The sequence below is a fragment of the Sinohyriopsis cumingii genome, chromosome 18 (genome assembly GCF_028554795.1).
Source record: "Sinohyriopsis cumingii isolate HCF-2022 chromosome 18, ASM2855479v2, whole genome shotgun sequence".
Classification (NCBI taxonomy): Eukaryota; Metazoa; Mollusca; class Bivalvia; order Unionida; family Unionidae; genus Sinohyriopsis; species Sinohyriopsis cumingii.
In genome coordinates this window covers 15,315,474-15,331,839 of record NC_142978.1, presented here as the reverse complement: position 1 = coordinate 15,331,839, position 16,366 = coordinate 15,315,474, and the positions used below count along the sequence as shown (strand labels likewise).

At 36.1% G+C, this 16,366-nt stretch overlaps 1 protein-coding gene across 4 annotated transcripts in view; it reads right to left on the bottom strand.

Annotated features, from left to right (window-relative positions):
• LOC149776138 (cullin-2-like) overlaps positions 1-16,366 on the bottom strand; it is a 110,505-nt gene that overhangs the window by 59,057 nt on the left and 35,082 nt on the right. For all 4 annotated transcript variants that reach the window (XM_089942412.1, XM_089942411.1, XM_089942413.1 and 1 more), the window contains 3 exons: positions 16,280-16,362; positions 6,906-7,113; positions 4,816-4,978 (listed from right to left, as the gene is read on the bottom strand). In XM_089942412.1, the coding sequence (XP_089798538.1) occupies positions 4,816-4,978; positions 6,906-7,113; positions 16,280-16,362 (454 nt within the window). The remainder of the gene's footprint in view (positions 1-4,815; positions 4,979-6,905; positions 7,114-16,279; positions 16,363-16,366) is intronic.

Here is a 16,366-nt window from a genome sequence, read left to right as displayed (position 1 = left end):
TGTGGACTTCACGACTATCCAAAAAAGTTGCTGTAGACCTGTAGACTAGTTGAGGTAAGCGTTAGGCATAAATAATTTATCAATTTCTTTTGTGTCTATACTCTTGTACTTACTACTAACCCACATGAATTAAGCCAATTTAACAAATATTTTAACTGCAGATCCAGGTAAGTAGCAAAATTAAATGCATGCTTTTCAGTTTTCTGTAATTATGACAGGTAATATATAGACTGCTCTTTTTATACTCAGATTATGCTTTTTTTTACCGCTATATTAGTAATAATTATTCTTATAGCTCTCTTGGAGGTTGGCAGGTGTGAACCTACAGGTTCACATTTAATACACAGGGATCGTCCTGGGCTTCGCCAATGTCGCAAATTGCGATTTTTTTTCCTTATTGGCGACAAAAATATCCCATTTGGCGACTTTTTTGGCGACAGACTTTTTGGTTATTTAATTTGTACATACAATCATGGATTTGGACTGGATAAATTAAAAGGGAGAATGAAAGGAAGCCACAAACTTGACAAAGCAATGCATTGGAATCAATCTGTTACACAAACGATCCTTTGTTCGTATTGACAACCCCATCTTTACAGTGCATTGTTACATCATAATCAGCTTATCCTGACATCTGGGCTGAGTACTGTATGCTGTGATACAGTCAATCTTGCTACCGAACTATACCTACAATTGACCGACTTATGAAGACACGAATAGAACAGATACAATTAACTGAATGGCTAATCCTTCTGTTTTTTTTTTTTTTTTTTACATATACCAATACAATAGTTTTGCTGAACCTTCATAGAAAACTGATAACCTTTGAAGTACCGACTACTGTGTATAAATACATAACAAATGGAAAAAATCTCAATTACAATTATATCTGTCGCCAGTACAGCATTTTACTCATTGATCTTTTCCTTTTGCCATCAATCCGTGTTACCGCTGCAGAGACTTAAACTCCACAACAAGAAATAGCCAAAAAAATCAAACAAAACAGTTCTGCATAATTAATAATAATTATTTTTTTCTCAAAATACAGGAGTGAAAGAATCCCTAAATTGGGTGTGAATTTATGCTTATATATACGGTCCAATATTGCCAGGTGTTGACTCATGTAAGTTTCATTCTTGGGAATGGAGATCCTATTTTGCTTGTTGAGAAAATTTATAGAGCATTCAGTGATCATTCTTGGGATTTTAGGAAGCAATTCACTACAAGCTTTGTGAAGCTAGCCATGGGGGGGGGGCTGCTGAGAGACTACTGGTGTCACCTGTCAGCACTGTAGACTGTGAACGTGGATTCAGTAAGATGAACCTCATAAAAACGGACATCAGAAATAAACTCTGCATCTCATCTCTCGAGAATTTAATGAGAATCAGCAGAATCAGCATGTACAGATGTGAAAAATTAGACTTTGAAACTGCATTCAACAAGTAGAGAGCCCTAAAATCGCGACGGATATTCATGTAACACTTTGTAACATTTTGTTAATGCTTGTTGTAATTAGAGTATTAACTAACCCATCTTTTGTAATTTTCATTGCTTGTTAAATTAATAGACTAAATTAACACTTGAAAAAATGTACACTTCTTGTTCTGGCGACATTTTTTGAAAATTGGCAACAAAATATTGAGGTTGGCGATTTTTTTGGCGACAGCTTTTTAAAAGCCAGGACCATCCCTGAATACAACTTCCCTTTGATCGGGTAACCGATCAGTATGGACTGATGAGTACAAGGTAGAAATTTTCCAAACTTTTGACATCTCTACCAATGATTGTGGATTCAATACTTTTCATAAGGTATCAATGACTGAATTCAATACTATTTAAAAAGTATCAATGATTGTGGATCCAATATTATTCATAACATACCAGTGACTGAATTCAATATTATTCATAAAGTACCAATGATTATGGATTCTATATTATTTGTAAAGTACCAATGATTGTGAATTCAATATTATTCATAAAGTACCAATGACAGTGGATTCAGTACTATTCATATAGTACCAATGATTGTGAATTCAATATTATTCATAAAGTACCAATGACTGTGGATTCAGTACTATTCATACAGTACCAATGACTGTGAATTCAATATTATTCATAAAGTACCAATGACTGTGGATTCAGTACTATTCATATAGTACCAATGACTGTGAATTCAATATTATTCATAAAGTACCAATGACTGTGGATTCAGTACTATTCATATAGTACCAATGACTGTGAATTCAATATTATTCATAAAGTACCAATGACTGTGGATTCAGTACTATTCATATAGTACCAATGACTGTGAATTCAATATTATTCATAAAGTACCAATGACTGTGGATTCAGTACTATTCATACAGTACCAATGACTGTGAATTCAATATTATTCAAAAAGAACCAATGCCTGTGGATTTCATGGGCTGTTCCAATCAATTAATTTCAGGACTAAATGAAAAATTGATTCTTTGTGGAAACAGAATAACCTCACCTGTTCCATTCCCAATCCAAGAAATGAAGTAATGAAACAATGTAAAGTTTAGCAAAACCATGAAAATCAATACCCTTAAAGAAATGAATTCAAAGCATATATAGCATGTAAATACAATTTCAAAAGTAGCATTTTGTTCACTTTTGATGAATCCTATCAATTGTTATGCATATTTGATTTAATTTTTTGCTTGTTAGTTTTAATTTTTTTTATATATTCCATTACATGCTATTGTAATGTAACTTTATTTACTGGATTTGACATTGTCCAGAAATTCAGTTCAGGTCTGTTTGGCCTGACTGTTTTTCGCAAACAACTGATAATAGATACTTATGCTGACATAGTTCCTGACCTTGATTCAGAACCAGTAAGACTTGAAGTAAACAACCTTTCTTTTATTTTTTTAATTCTTTTTCAGAGTAAGATTCATAAAGTGAAATCGAGGCCATACTTGGAGTACGTGACAAATAATCGGGATTCGATCTTAGTTTTATTAGGACTTTTTATTACTAGGACTTCTATTTTTTACTTCTTGGATTATTCTTTGATTATTTTTGGATATGATTTGCAAAACTAAGTTCTTTTTCTCATTTTTACCTTGTTTTTCTAGAGAAATAAATTATTTGTTAAATTTTACAAAGCTTATTGTTTTCACTCTTTTCTTGTTACTTCTGTAAGAGCCTAAACACATAACACAATGAAAGTTTCCTTTATTTTCTTGCTTATTAATACATAGGAAGGCTGCATCCTATGTGTCATTGTGACTAAAATTATTTAATCCAAGATTAAAGAACTGAAACTACTCTTCTAAAAGTAGTTAATGACATTCTCTCGGCTTTGGATAGCAGAAAGATTACAGTCCTCACCCTCCTTGATTTGTCTGCAGCATCTGACACAATAGACCATGATATATTACTTCACCGTCTCCAGCATGTATTTGCCATTCATGATACAGCCTTACTGTGGTTCAAGTCCTACATGGTCAACAGGACACAAATTGTGTCTGCAAATGGAATACACACCTGCCCAGTTAATCTATGTTGTGGTGTTTCACAGGGGTCTGTTTTTGGACCTGTTTTCTTCATTCTATACACTCAGTCGCTCTCAAGTGTCATAGATCATCATCCAGTGTCTCACCAATTGTACGCTGATGACACCCAAATATACAAATCTAGCCACCCAACTGAAGTTGATGCGACCATCCAAGGTGTAGAGAGGTGCATTTCTGATGTGAAATCATGGATGACATGTAACAAGCTGCAGATGAATGATGATAAAACTGAGGTCATTCTGATCACAACACAAAGACTTTCTCATTCACATCCTTTACCTCAAACAATAAATATTAGCAACACCAACATCAAATTCACACAATCAGTACGAAACCTAGGTGTTACTCTGGACAGTACTCTCACATTGCACCAACATGTCATGAACATATATATGCAAGGCTGCATATCTTGAGCTGAGATGCATCAGCTCCATTCACAGATATCTTTCAGCTGATACAACTAAAATACTTGTGTGTTCATTAGTACTTTCAAGACTGGACTATTGGAACTTAATTCTGTCTGGTTCATCTCAATATCTACTCCAGAAACTTCAAAACACAGCTGTTGGATCATACTTAAGAGTACCATGATCAGAGCACACCTCCCTGCTGCTCTGTACCCTACACTGGCTATCCAGTCGATCCAGAATCAAACACAAAATTTGTTCTCTGTGCTACGTTTCACTGACGGACTCCAGTCCAACATACCTTTCCAACCTCACCCATGTGTACACACCAGCAAGATACTTACGCTCCTCTTCTGACAATCGTATACTCATTATTCCCACTATGAAAACAAAGTCATATGGACGGTGTTCTTTTGCGTACCAGGGCCCAGCAATGTGGAATAAATTGCCCACTGAACTTAGACATAAAGACACAGTGATCACATTCAAGAGGGCTCTCAAAACTTACTTATTTCAACTGCAAGAACTGACTTAAAGACCTAATGTTTCCTACCTTAAATATTTTCAGCATGTTTTTTATGTTTTCTAATTTCATGGTGTTTGTTTTTATAATCATATCATTATATATGTTTTTTATGTTATAGGTGTTGTCTAATATTGTAAAGCACTTAGAGCTTCTAAAGATTGGGCGCTATACAAAGTCCTCATTATTATTATTATTATGATGAAATATCATCAAACTTTTGTAAAACAAAATGTCCAATTCACAACATCAGGATACATTTCCCAGTGAATGAACAAATTAAGAACATTTCAATTCTGTCACATTAATATGTTGGCAGGACTCCTGTTGAGTGATTTACCTTTTCTCTTTTCTGACTGCACCATTTCTCTGCACTCCCCATGTAGGAACTGTAAATGATCTGCCACCATTCTCTGTTGACATTCATATGTCACCTTGTTGTATGAGCTGGGATTTAAAAATTTCCTACTGCGAAAGTTTTCATTGTCCAGCTTTGTTATAACCTGTCAGTTTGAGAAAAAAAGGTGCTTATCAGTTATGACCAATGAATCATTCAGACAGATCATATTAAAGCTTCCTGATTTGGCGCCTATAACATAATGTTGAAGGAGCCATAGAGTCTTAACTATATCAGATTTTGTATTCACCCTTCCATCTATCTGTCAATTTTCTAAGTTGCATATACACTGTTGATCATATCTAAATTCTTGTACATCTATTTGAATGCATCTTGATGCAAGTAAACCCAGACATTGTAACCTATATTACCCACTTCTGTGATGACAGAGTTGCGGGAAATTCATGTTCTACAAATGCATCTCTAGTTTACATTGGATCGGGATGATATATTTAGATGTAAACTAACTCCTAGCATTAAATGACTCCAACGAAAATACTTGATCCAAAATAATATAGAATTTTCAGCCATTTAACAGGTCTGTCCAAAGTCAGTTAGAAAAGTCATTAGACATCATGTAACTTCTACATATCATTAAGATCTTGTCTCAAACAAATCCATGTTTTAAACAAAATTAAAACTGGAAATTCACTTTAATTTCTTTTTTCCCAATAAATACATGAATGAGGCAAGTAGTTTTCATTGCTTTTATGCCTGCCTACTGAAAAAAATACATTCTACAGAATGGGTTCAATTGAAGTACATGCTATTTTGCCTGCATATGGGGAATAATCAGTTCATAGTTATATTTGTTGAAAATGCAAAGCCTGGAGAATTTTTTTTTTTTAAATTCTCCAAATAACTAAAATTAAATTATTCATCTTGAACTCTGCCAAATTGTTGTTGTTGTTGTTGTGGGGTTTAACGCCATTTTTCAGCACACGATAGGCCATGCATGGCAGCCAGTATTAACGGTGGAGGAAGAAACCGGGAAAACCCCGGGAAGAACCACCGACCCACGAGAAGCTACTGGCAAGCTTTCTCACATACCCACATTAGCCGAATCCTAATATCAAACCCACGAAGACAGAGGTGAGATGGCAGTGATCAATAATGGAGAGAGCTTTTGACCACTTGGCCACTTGGGGCCAAGTTTTGAAATTAACGGTATGAAACACATTTATACTTTCTGTGTTAATATTAATGAACCTAAGGTGCTAAATTTCATTTTTTTTTTACATTTCCTTCGGTACTGTAATGACATGGCAGGACAATGGTTCAGGATGTATTGACCAGATGTATCACAACTAGTCGAAAACTCACATTTACATAATCTCTGAAATTGAACAATGACACAGCAAGTGATAAAAAAGTGCATATTTTATGACTTAGGGTCTGACAATTCATGTGCCTGGTGCCAAGGGGATACTGGGTCTAGAGAACCACACACTTTATTCAGGTAACCCAAGACCTACTTGAATGTTGGATCTGAGCTACCATCTATTAAAATTAGGTAACCCATTGGAGTACAGAATGCAGGTCTGGGTCAACATATAGTTAAGTCAGGTAACCCAGGCGCTACTAGAATCTTGGCACTGAGTTACCATGTACTGAAGTCAAACAACTCAGGCTTGGGCTACTAATTATTAAAGTCTGTTAGACCTGTATGCTACTATAGGATTTGTGTTTATTTTCAAAACATGCCTATAATATAATTTACAAGGATATTAACTGTTAATGAAACAGAGAAGAATGTAACAGGATAGCCCTGAATCTAATGGTTTCTTATTTGAGTGCCTTCTTTGTGTTTTAGGACAAATTAATTTAAGTCAGGCGGCTATCAAATTCTTACCATGCTAGCCTATTATGATCTGATTAAAAATTTACTGGACTAGGGACTTTTATCTGACATCAAATAGGATGTAAACATGAACAAGGCTAACATTCAGGATCCTGACAATATGTCTTGTGGATGAATTGTCTGCACACCAGTAATGACCATACAATAACTCATCAGTGATGAGATTTTCTACCTTTTCCATATATTCTGAACATGAACATTCATCCTTAAGTTTAGCAGCTTCCTGTCGATAGTAATCTCCAGTCTCCTGGAGGAACTTGGTCTCAAACATTTCCTCATAAAGCTGAAGTGGGAATTTTTTCTTGTACTCCTCCACGTCCACAAAGGAGTTGATGACACCATGCAGAACTGTTTGGTTTACTGTCCCACCAAGACGATCACTAAACATTTTGAAACAAAGCAATAGTAAAGTCTTGTTAAGATCAAAACATTATCATTATGAACAAAAGAAATCAAACAATTGCCCAGGTCTATGATAATACAATTTTTAAATTTTATGATAAAGAAAATTAAGTTACAAATTCCAAGGTTTCTCCAAGGTAAACAGATTTAGGAATTACTGAAACCAATGGTAGTTTGAAAGAAATAAATTCACCTATTAATCTCAATTTCAACATTTATTAGCCAAACCACTCAATAATTATTACAAAGAAAACATCTGTAGTCCGAATATCAATTCTGGAGTTGGATATATTTCTTCAATAATACTGACATGATTAAACATCTACCTTGCAAATCCGTCCCTCCTAAGTTAACTTTTAGCAATAAGTCTCAACAGTTTTTCTGCCTTCAAAATAGAGTTATCTCCCTTTGGATAATGGGTATGGCACCTAATTCTGTCCATACTTCAGTTGCTACTGGAGCAGAATGCAGCCTCTGTCAGTAACTGCTGGGAAGCTAGAATGGTGCATCCATATTATGACTGGGTAAGTAATACTAAAGAAACAAATTTTACTCCAAAAATTGGTTCCTTCTTTAAACATGTTACCCAATTAATATGTTAGAGGTGGAGTTGCATTCCCTTATCATGGTGAAGGCCCATCTCTGGTCTCCCAAGGAATGTGGGGCAGCTTTCAAGTGAAGAAAAATATACAGGCTGAAGGAAAGACTCCATATGTCCTGACGCAGCTGAATATGACCATTTGGAAAGAAAGATCATGGAGGTAAAAGCTTGATAAAGTTATCTCTGCCACAGCTTGTATATTGTCTGTTAAGGAACAGTTGTACTGAAATGCTATGCTCAGAGCAACTGCCCTAATCTCATATGCCAAAATGCACAATAACTTCATTTGATACTGGGTTAGTTATCTATTCATACAGAGAATAACCCATGATATCCAGAAGATTATTGGGTTACTTCTCTATTCATATAGAGAATAACCAATGGTATCCAGGAAGATATAGGCTATTCATACAGAGAATAACCCATGATATCCAGGAAGATTATTGGATTAGTTCTCTGTTCATAAAGAGAATAACCCATGATATCCAGGAAGATATAGGCTGAGCTGATATAAAGCCACGTCATTCAATCAAAGGTATAAATGAGATCTCTGTCTTCAAAGCAGCTCAGTTTCTTTCAAGTATGATTTCAAAGCCATTACTGGGTCCTGTAGATGGCCCCGAGGCAGAAGGTTTAATGATAACAGAGATTTTATACCGCAAACAACTGATTACCCATGAACAGCAACCTGTTCATGACAACAAAAGCAGTGATCATCATGAGTGAAAATGAACCATCAAGAATTGCAGATAGGCATATATTTCACTGATTGTGCCTACTGCAGCTAGAAAACAGATTTTATAACAGAGAAGAGTCAACGATGCTGTACACAGAGGTTCAAATAGTTCCTTATTATTCCACCATGTTTGTCACGGAATGGTGTAAATGTTGTTAATTAAATACATGTACTCGGGTTTCGTTTCTTTTTCTCTGTACAACGATACCCGAGGGTGATTATAATATGGTCTATGTATTTCGAAATCGTGAGTACGATTCGTCCTGTGCCACACGTGCAAGGTGCCTTTGATAAAGAATAACGAAAATTCTAAAGGTATAAATACGTCACTACATGTAAAGGACCTTTACAATACTAATGGTTTTGTCAGCAAGCGGCCTGCTAAAAGGATTCGCACAACTCCAGCTGTAGGGGTAGGTAATGTTTTGGGTTTTAAGTGATAACTAGTGTATTACCATATTTGCCTTTGCATGTTTGTTACAGTTTTCTTTACATACCATAATGCGTGCATTTTTTATTCTTGTTGCGATGTAGTGCGGGATTTATATTGGTAATGTAAAGCTACATTTTTTTAAAAAAAGAATTGGTTACTATTGTCTTATCAAGCAGGGTTAGGTTTACTATTGAACCTCTGTTTTGTAATTGCCATAATAATATAATCTTTTTAACTTACCATGTATAACGTCCTTACGTTATGTCTGTATTAAGTGTAGTACACTGTATCGGGTATATTTTCAGCTGAGTGAGTGAGTGTTTTGATGGTAGGAATATCCAGGGTGTCCGGTGTTGTCAGAGGGTAGAAACGTCCGTGTGTCCGGAGCGTTTAAGGTGCCGGAGTGTCTAATGTCTAGCGTCCGGAATGTCAAGAGTGACTAAGGTGACCCAGCTGTAGAGCCGTCAAAGGACAGGGGGTCTGGAGGGTCTAATATTTCAAGTGTCCGGAGGGTCTAATGTTTCAAGTGATCATAGTATTCCGAGGGTCCGGAGTCTATATTGGTTGTGAAATTGATTCAGAGGAGCTGTGGAGCGGATAAGGTGCAGGGGTGACGGAGTGCATCTCCACACATGTATTTTTAGCTGTATGCTAATTCTGGGTTAGTAAGACCCAGTGTATTATTCAGGACTGGAAGGATAGATTGTATATCCGTTCTTGTTTAGTGACATAATTTCGCTACCTGAGCGAATACATTTTTTACTATGTGTAAAGACTTACATTGTTTACTATTTGAGTGAACTATATTCATCTTTCCATTATTGAATCATTTGTGAAATCATTTATCCTGTGTTTTAGGGTTACTGAACTAAATTTATTTGTATATTTTTTCCATCTTTGAAACTGTGCGTTTTTATGTTAAATAGATCCAATATTTGGATTATAAATACGCACACATCTTCATAATCCACTACTCATGTAAATCGCCACATTAAATCATATATATGTGTCGTCAAAACGTGTTCTGTTGTTAATCCGAAATATCCCACCCGGTTATCTTGTTACAATGTTAAATCCCATAGGATACTCCGAGGTGGGGGTGGGGGACCACAAAGCCAAGGCTTTTGGCCATTATAGGTCAAAATTCACATGTAGGTAAGAGAGGTCTATGTTTTGTCCTATATCATCGATTCCAAAACCTGTCTGAGATTGTGAAACAGTATCCTTTAATAGTGATGGCTAACTTCTTTACCTCAAAAAGCCATGGAAAAAAGTCGACTTACTCAGGTAATGATGCTTTGAGTGGAATGCCCCAGCCCATACCACCATAAGAAAACTTATCCTTTACCCTCACACACTTTCAAAGTGGTAAGCTTATCAATAGAGCAATTCTGTCCACAATATCTTTAGAGAAAGCAAATTTGAAGTAAATCATGTTTCTCTGAGAATATTTATCCATTCACATTAACATTAAGGGGTTCACTCCTGCCACCTCCTGAATTCAACTCTACTAAAAAATCAATATCTGGCTTGTCTCACACATTCAATGGGCAATAACTCTTGCCAATTACCCTCCACTGCCATCACTAGGTGTCATTAGTTTCTTTTTAAGGTAATTAATATACCAACAAGGATGATGGCATAACAGGGTGGTTGTCAGCATTTTAAGTAATGTGGCTGGGAACATATTCTCTAAAACAATTGTAAAAATTTGCTTTCTCAGAATATTTATAAACTGATGAAACCGGATGGTCATCATGAGTGAAACTGAACCATCACAAACTGTATATATGCATGTATTTCATTGATTTTAACTCCTGCAATAACCAAGGCATGTATTTCACTGATTCTGCCTCCTGCAATAACCAAGGCATGTATTTCACTGATTCTACCTCCTGCAATAACCAAGGCATGTATTTCACTGATTCTACCTCCTGCAATAACCAAGGCATGTATTTCATTGATTTTAACTCCTGCAATAACCAAGGCATGTATTTCACTGATTCTACCTCCTGCAATAACCAAGGCATGTATTTCACTGATTCTACCTCCTGCAATAACCAAGGCATGTATTTCATTGATTTTAACTCCTGCAATAACCAAGGCATGTATTTCACTGATTCTACCTCCTGCAATAACCAAGGCATGTATTTCACTGATTCTGCCTCCTGCAATAACCAAGGCATGTATTTCACTGATTCTACCTCCTGCAATAACCAAGGCATGTATTTCACTGATTCTACCTCCTGCAATAACCAAGGCATGTATTTCACTGATTCTGCCTCTTGCAGTAACCAAGGCATGTATTTCATTGATTTTAACTCCTGCAATAACCAAGGCATGTATTTCACTGATTCTACCTCTTGCAGTAACCAAGGCATGTATTTCATTGATTTTAACTCCTGCAATAACCAAGGCATGTATTTCACTGATTCTACCTCCTGCAATAACCAAGGCATGTATTTCACTGATTCTGCCTCCTGCAATAACCAAGGCATGTATTTCACTGATTCTACCTCCTGCAATAACCAAGGCATGTATTTCACTGATTCTACCTCCTGCAATAACCAAGGCATGTATTTCATTGATTTTAACTCCTGCAATAACCAAGGCATGTATTTCACTGATTCTACCTCCTGCAATAACCAAGGCATGTATTTCACTGATTCTACCTCCTGCAATAACCAAGGCATGTATTTCATTGATTTTAACTCCTGCAATAACCAAGGCATGTATTTCACTGATTCTACCTCCTGCAATAACCAAGGCATGTATTTCACTGATTCTGCCTCCTGCAATAACCAAGGCATGTATTTCACTGATTCTACCTCCTGCAATAACCAAGGCATGTATTTCACTGATTCTACCTCCTGCAATAACCAAGGCATGTATTTCACTGATTCTACCTCCTGCAATAACCAAGGCATGTATTTCACTGATTCTACCTCTTGCAGTAACCAAGGCATGTATTTCATTGATTCCACCTCCTGCAATAACCAAGGCATGTATTTCACTGATTCTGCCTCTTGCAATAACCAAGGCATGTATTTCATTGATTTTAACTCCTGCAATAACCAAGGCATGTATTTCACTGATTCTGCCTCCTGCAATAACCAAGGCATGTATTTCATTGATTCCACCTCCTGCAATAACCAAGGCATGTATTTCACTGATTCTGCCTCTTGCAGTAACCAAGGCATGTATTTCATTGATTTTAAATCCTGCAAATAACCAAGGCATGTATTTCACTGATTCTGCCTCCTGCAATAACCAAGGCATGTATTTCACTGATTCTACCTCCTGCAATAACCAAGGCATGTATTTCACTGATTCTGCCTCTTGCAGTAACCAAGGCATGTATTTCATTGATTTTAACTCCTGCAAATAACCAAGGCATGTATTTCACTGATTCTAACTCCTGCAATAACCAAGGCATGTATTTCATTGATTTTAACTCCTGCAAATAACCAAGGCATGTATTTCACTGATTCTAACTCCTGCAATAACCAAGGCATGTATTTCATTGATTTTAACTCCTGCAAATAACCAAGGCATGTATTTCACTGATTCTAACTCCTGCAATAACCAAGGCATGTATTTCATTGATTTTAACTCCTGCAAATAACCAAGGCATGTATTTCACTGATTCTGCCTCTTGCAGTAACCAAGGCATGTATTTCATTGATTTTAACTCCTGCAATAACCAAGGCATGTATTTCACTGATTCTACCTCCTGCAATAACCAAGGCATGTATTTCACTGATTCTGCCTCTTGCAGTAACCAAGGCATGTATTTCATTGATTTTAACTCCTGCAAATAACCAAGGCATGTATTTCACTGATTCTAACTCCTGCAATAACCAAGGCATTTATTTCACTGATTCTAACTCCTGCAATAACCAAGGCATGTATTTCACTGATTCTGCCTCCTGCAATAACCAAGGCATGTATTTCATTGATTCTGCCTCCTGCAATAACCAAGGCATGTATTTCACTGATTCTACCTCCTGCAGTAACCAAGGCATGTATTTCACTGATTCTGCCTCCTGCAATAACCAAGGCATGTATTTCATTGATTTTAACTCCTGCAATAACCAAGGCATGTATTTCACTGATTCTGCCTCTTGCAGTAACCAAGGCAAGTATTTCATTGATTTTAACTCCTGCAATAACCAAGGCATGTATTTCATTGATTCTAACTCCTGCAATAACCAAGGCATGTATTTCACTGATTCTGCCTCTTGCAGTAACCAAGGCATGTATTTCATTGATTTTAACTCCTGCAATAACCAAGGCATGTATTTCATTGATTCTAACTCCTGCAATAACCAAGGCATGTATTTCACTGATTCTACCTCCTGCAGTAACCAAGGCATGTATTTCACTGATTCTGCCTCCTGCAATAACCAAGGCATGTATTTCACTGATTCTGCCTCTTGCAGTAACCAAGGCATGTATTTCACTGATTCTGCCTCCTGCAATAACCAAGGCATGTATTTCATTGATTTTAACTCCTGCAATAACCAAGGCATGTATTTCACTGATTCTGCCTCTTGCAGTAACCAAGGCAAGTATTTCATTGATTTTAACTCCTGCAATAACCAAGGCATGTATTTCATTGATTCTAACTCCTGCAATAACCAAGGCATGTATTTCACTGATTCTGCCTCTTGCCGTAACCAAGGCATGTATTTCATTGATTTTAACTCCTGCAATAACCAAGGCATGTATTTCATTGATTCTAACTCCTGCAATAACCAAGGCATGTATTTCACTGATTCTGCCTCTTGCAGTAACCAAGGCATGTATTTCATTGATTTTAACTCCTGCAATAACCAAGGCATGTATTTCATTGATTCTAACTCCTGCAATAACCAAGGCATGTATTTCACTGATTCTACCTCCTGCAGTAACCAAGGCATGTATTTCACTGATTCTGCCTCCTGCAATAACCAAGGCATGTATTTCACTGATTCTACCTCCTGCAATAACCAAGGCATGTATTTCACTGATTCTACCTCCTGCAGTAACCAAGGCATGTATTTCACTGATTCTGCCTCCTGCAATAACCAAGGCATGTATTTCACTGATTCTACCTCCTGCAATAACCAAGGCATGTATTTCACTGATTCTACCTCCTGCAGTAACCAAGGCATGTATTTCACTGATTCTGCCTCCTGCAATAACCAAGGCATGTATTTCATTGATTCCACCTCCTGCAATAACCAAGGCATGTATTTCACTGATTCTGCCTCTTGCAGTAACCAAGGCATGTATTTCATTGATTCAACCTCCAGCACTAACTGAGATGGTGCTGATAAACTTGCTGAGAATGACTGAACCATAATTGAAATCTGTCAAGAATGTGACATCATGACTTGAAGACAATCACTGACTGCATCATCTGTGGTACAGCTATGGTTTTGGGCACATTGGACTGAAACTCTGCCTTATGTCTCAAAGGGCAAATTGTTGTTCTAATAAAGTTCGAAAAACTTCATCTTAGAAATAATAGAGGAATAATTAGAAATATAGAAGCAGAGTTAGTAGCATATTTCATTCAAAATTTTCAAGGTTCAAAATCGTGTTTTTCAAGGAGCATTATTAATTTTAAAGGATACATATATGAAACTGTATGCAAACACAAGTTAATACTTACTATTACTCCATACAAGGAGCATTTCTTGCAAATTTATTTTAAAACCCCCCCACCAAAAAAACCAACCATGAAGTCAAGAGTATGATCATTGATATCTTTCCCATTAATATTAAACATCCTACATCAAGGCATTTGAATAATGTAGTCACTGAACAAAATTCATTTTGCTCTGTCAACATTACACTATTTACAAAGTACAAAATATTTTAGAATGAATTTTCAGTTCTTGTAGCTTGTCATCAAGCTGTTTTTCAAGAGCTCCAAGTTCAGCAATTTTGTCCTTTTAAATTTTACTCATATTATTTTATGTCAAGATAAAGGAAATTTTCCTGTGGATCTTTGCTTTCAATACATAGTCATCAGCAGCAGCTGTCATTGTCTCAATGTCTTTTTCAGTACATTTCTTTCTTCACTCATCCCCAAAAACAAAAACAATAAAGATTTTATATATATATTATTACTTATTTAAAAACAGCATTTAATGTTAGATATATTAATATTTCTCTCAGCTTAGCTGTATTCTATATTTTTAGATTTATCATGTTCATTGCAATTATCGTCTGTCCTATTTCCACTCAGTTCCAAAATAGAACCAGATTGAACTAATTTCATAATTAAGAATTTATAAATAGTTTTTCTTTTAAAACTTGATTCTCTGTGTTCACAGACATACCTCTCTCATCAAAAATGATTTCATGCTGAAGGATTCTTGTTTTGCTTGTATTAAGTGCCAATAGAAGAGCTTGCGGATTTTTTCTCAGCTGTGACTGTGGAACACTCTCTCCCATTGCATGCAAATCAATATCCTTCTGGCATAATTTGCATTTCAAAAAGCTCTCTGAGAAAGATCTCATAATCCAAACTTTATATTTTTCTTCGTCTAGAACAGTGAAGTTGGAATAGGCAGCCAGCCACGTTGAAGCAAATGATTCAAATTTAAATCACTGCTACATCCAGGTTTCATACAATCAGAAGTTCAAAATGTACGACTGTGCAGTGGCCAGTTGTGCAAAAATTTCCGATCCAGCACAAACTTAGCGAGATATTGTTTTTTTTCTCCCCATTTCCTTTAATTTAATTCTGTAAAACGAAAACTATTTATTAATTCCTTTTGGTTTAAAAAAAATCAAGGTTTTTCAAGGAACCCAGACAATATTTTGAATTTTCAAGGTGTTTTCAAAGCCTTGCAGGAACGATTCATTTTTTAAGGCTTTTCAATGTTCCCTACGGACCCTGTAGATGGAGTATGCTTCCTTTATAGAGTGGCAACTATTGCTTGATACATGATTTTTGCAAGGTCTTTAAATTATCATGCTTCCAAGCACAAACAAAGTAGTAAATGAAGGATGGAATGAATTTGGCAACAATCTCTATATGGAAAGGAAGATTACTCTAATGTGACTCACTTATCTGGGAAGACAAACTTTCAGTTTCTTTATAGCTAAAAATTTAACTCTGATTTGTGAGGAAGTGTTTGTACTCCTAAGATATTATGACTGGGTAATTCCTTATGAAGATACAAACACACAACACTTATCTACATATTCCCCCTCCTTACCAAATGTGAATTTTCATGACTGTCCACTGGACAGATATTGAACTTAATGCAAAAAATCAACAAAATAATTCTTCAAAATTGTTGAAGCAGATGTAACTGTTGACTCAATACGAGTGTCATCAAAATTCTGTCATGCTAATCAATAATTAATACTAACTTTCGGATTTCTTGCAGAATGATTGAGAGGAGGTGATCTTTGAGTGGTTCGATCATGTATTTCTTCCATGTCTCCAGAGCCAGCTGA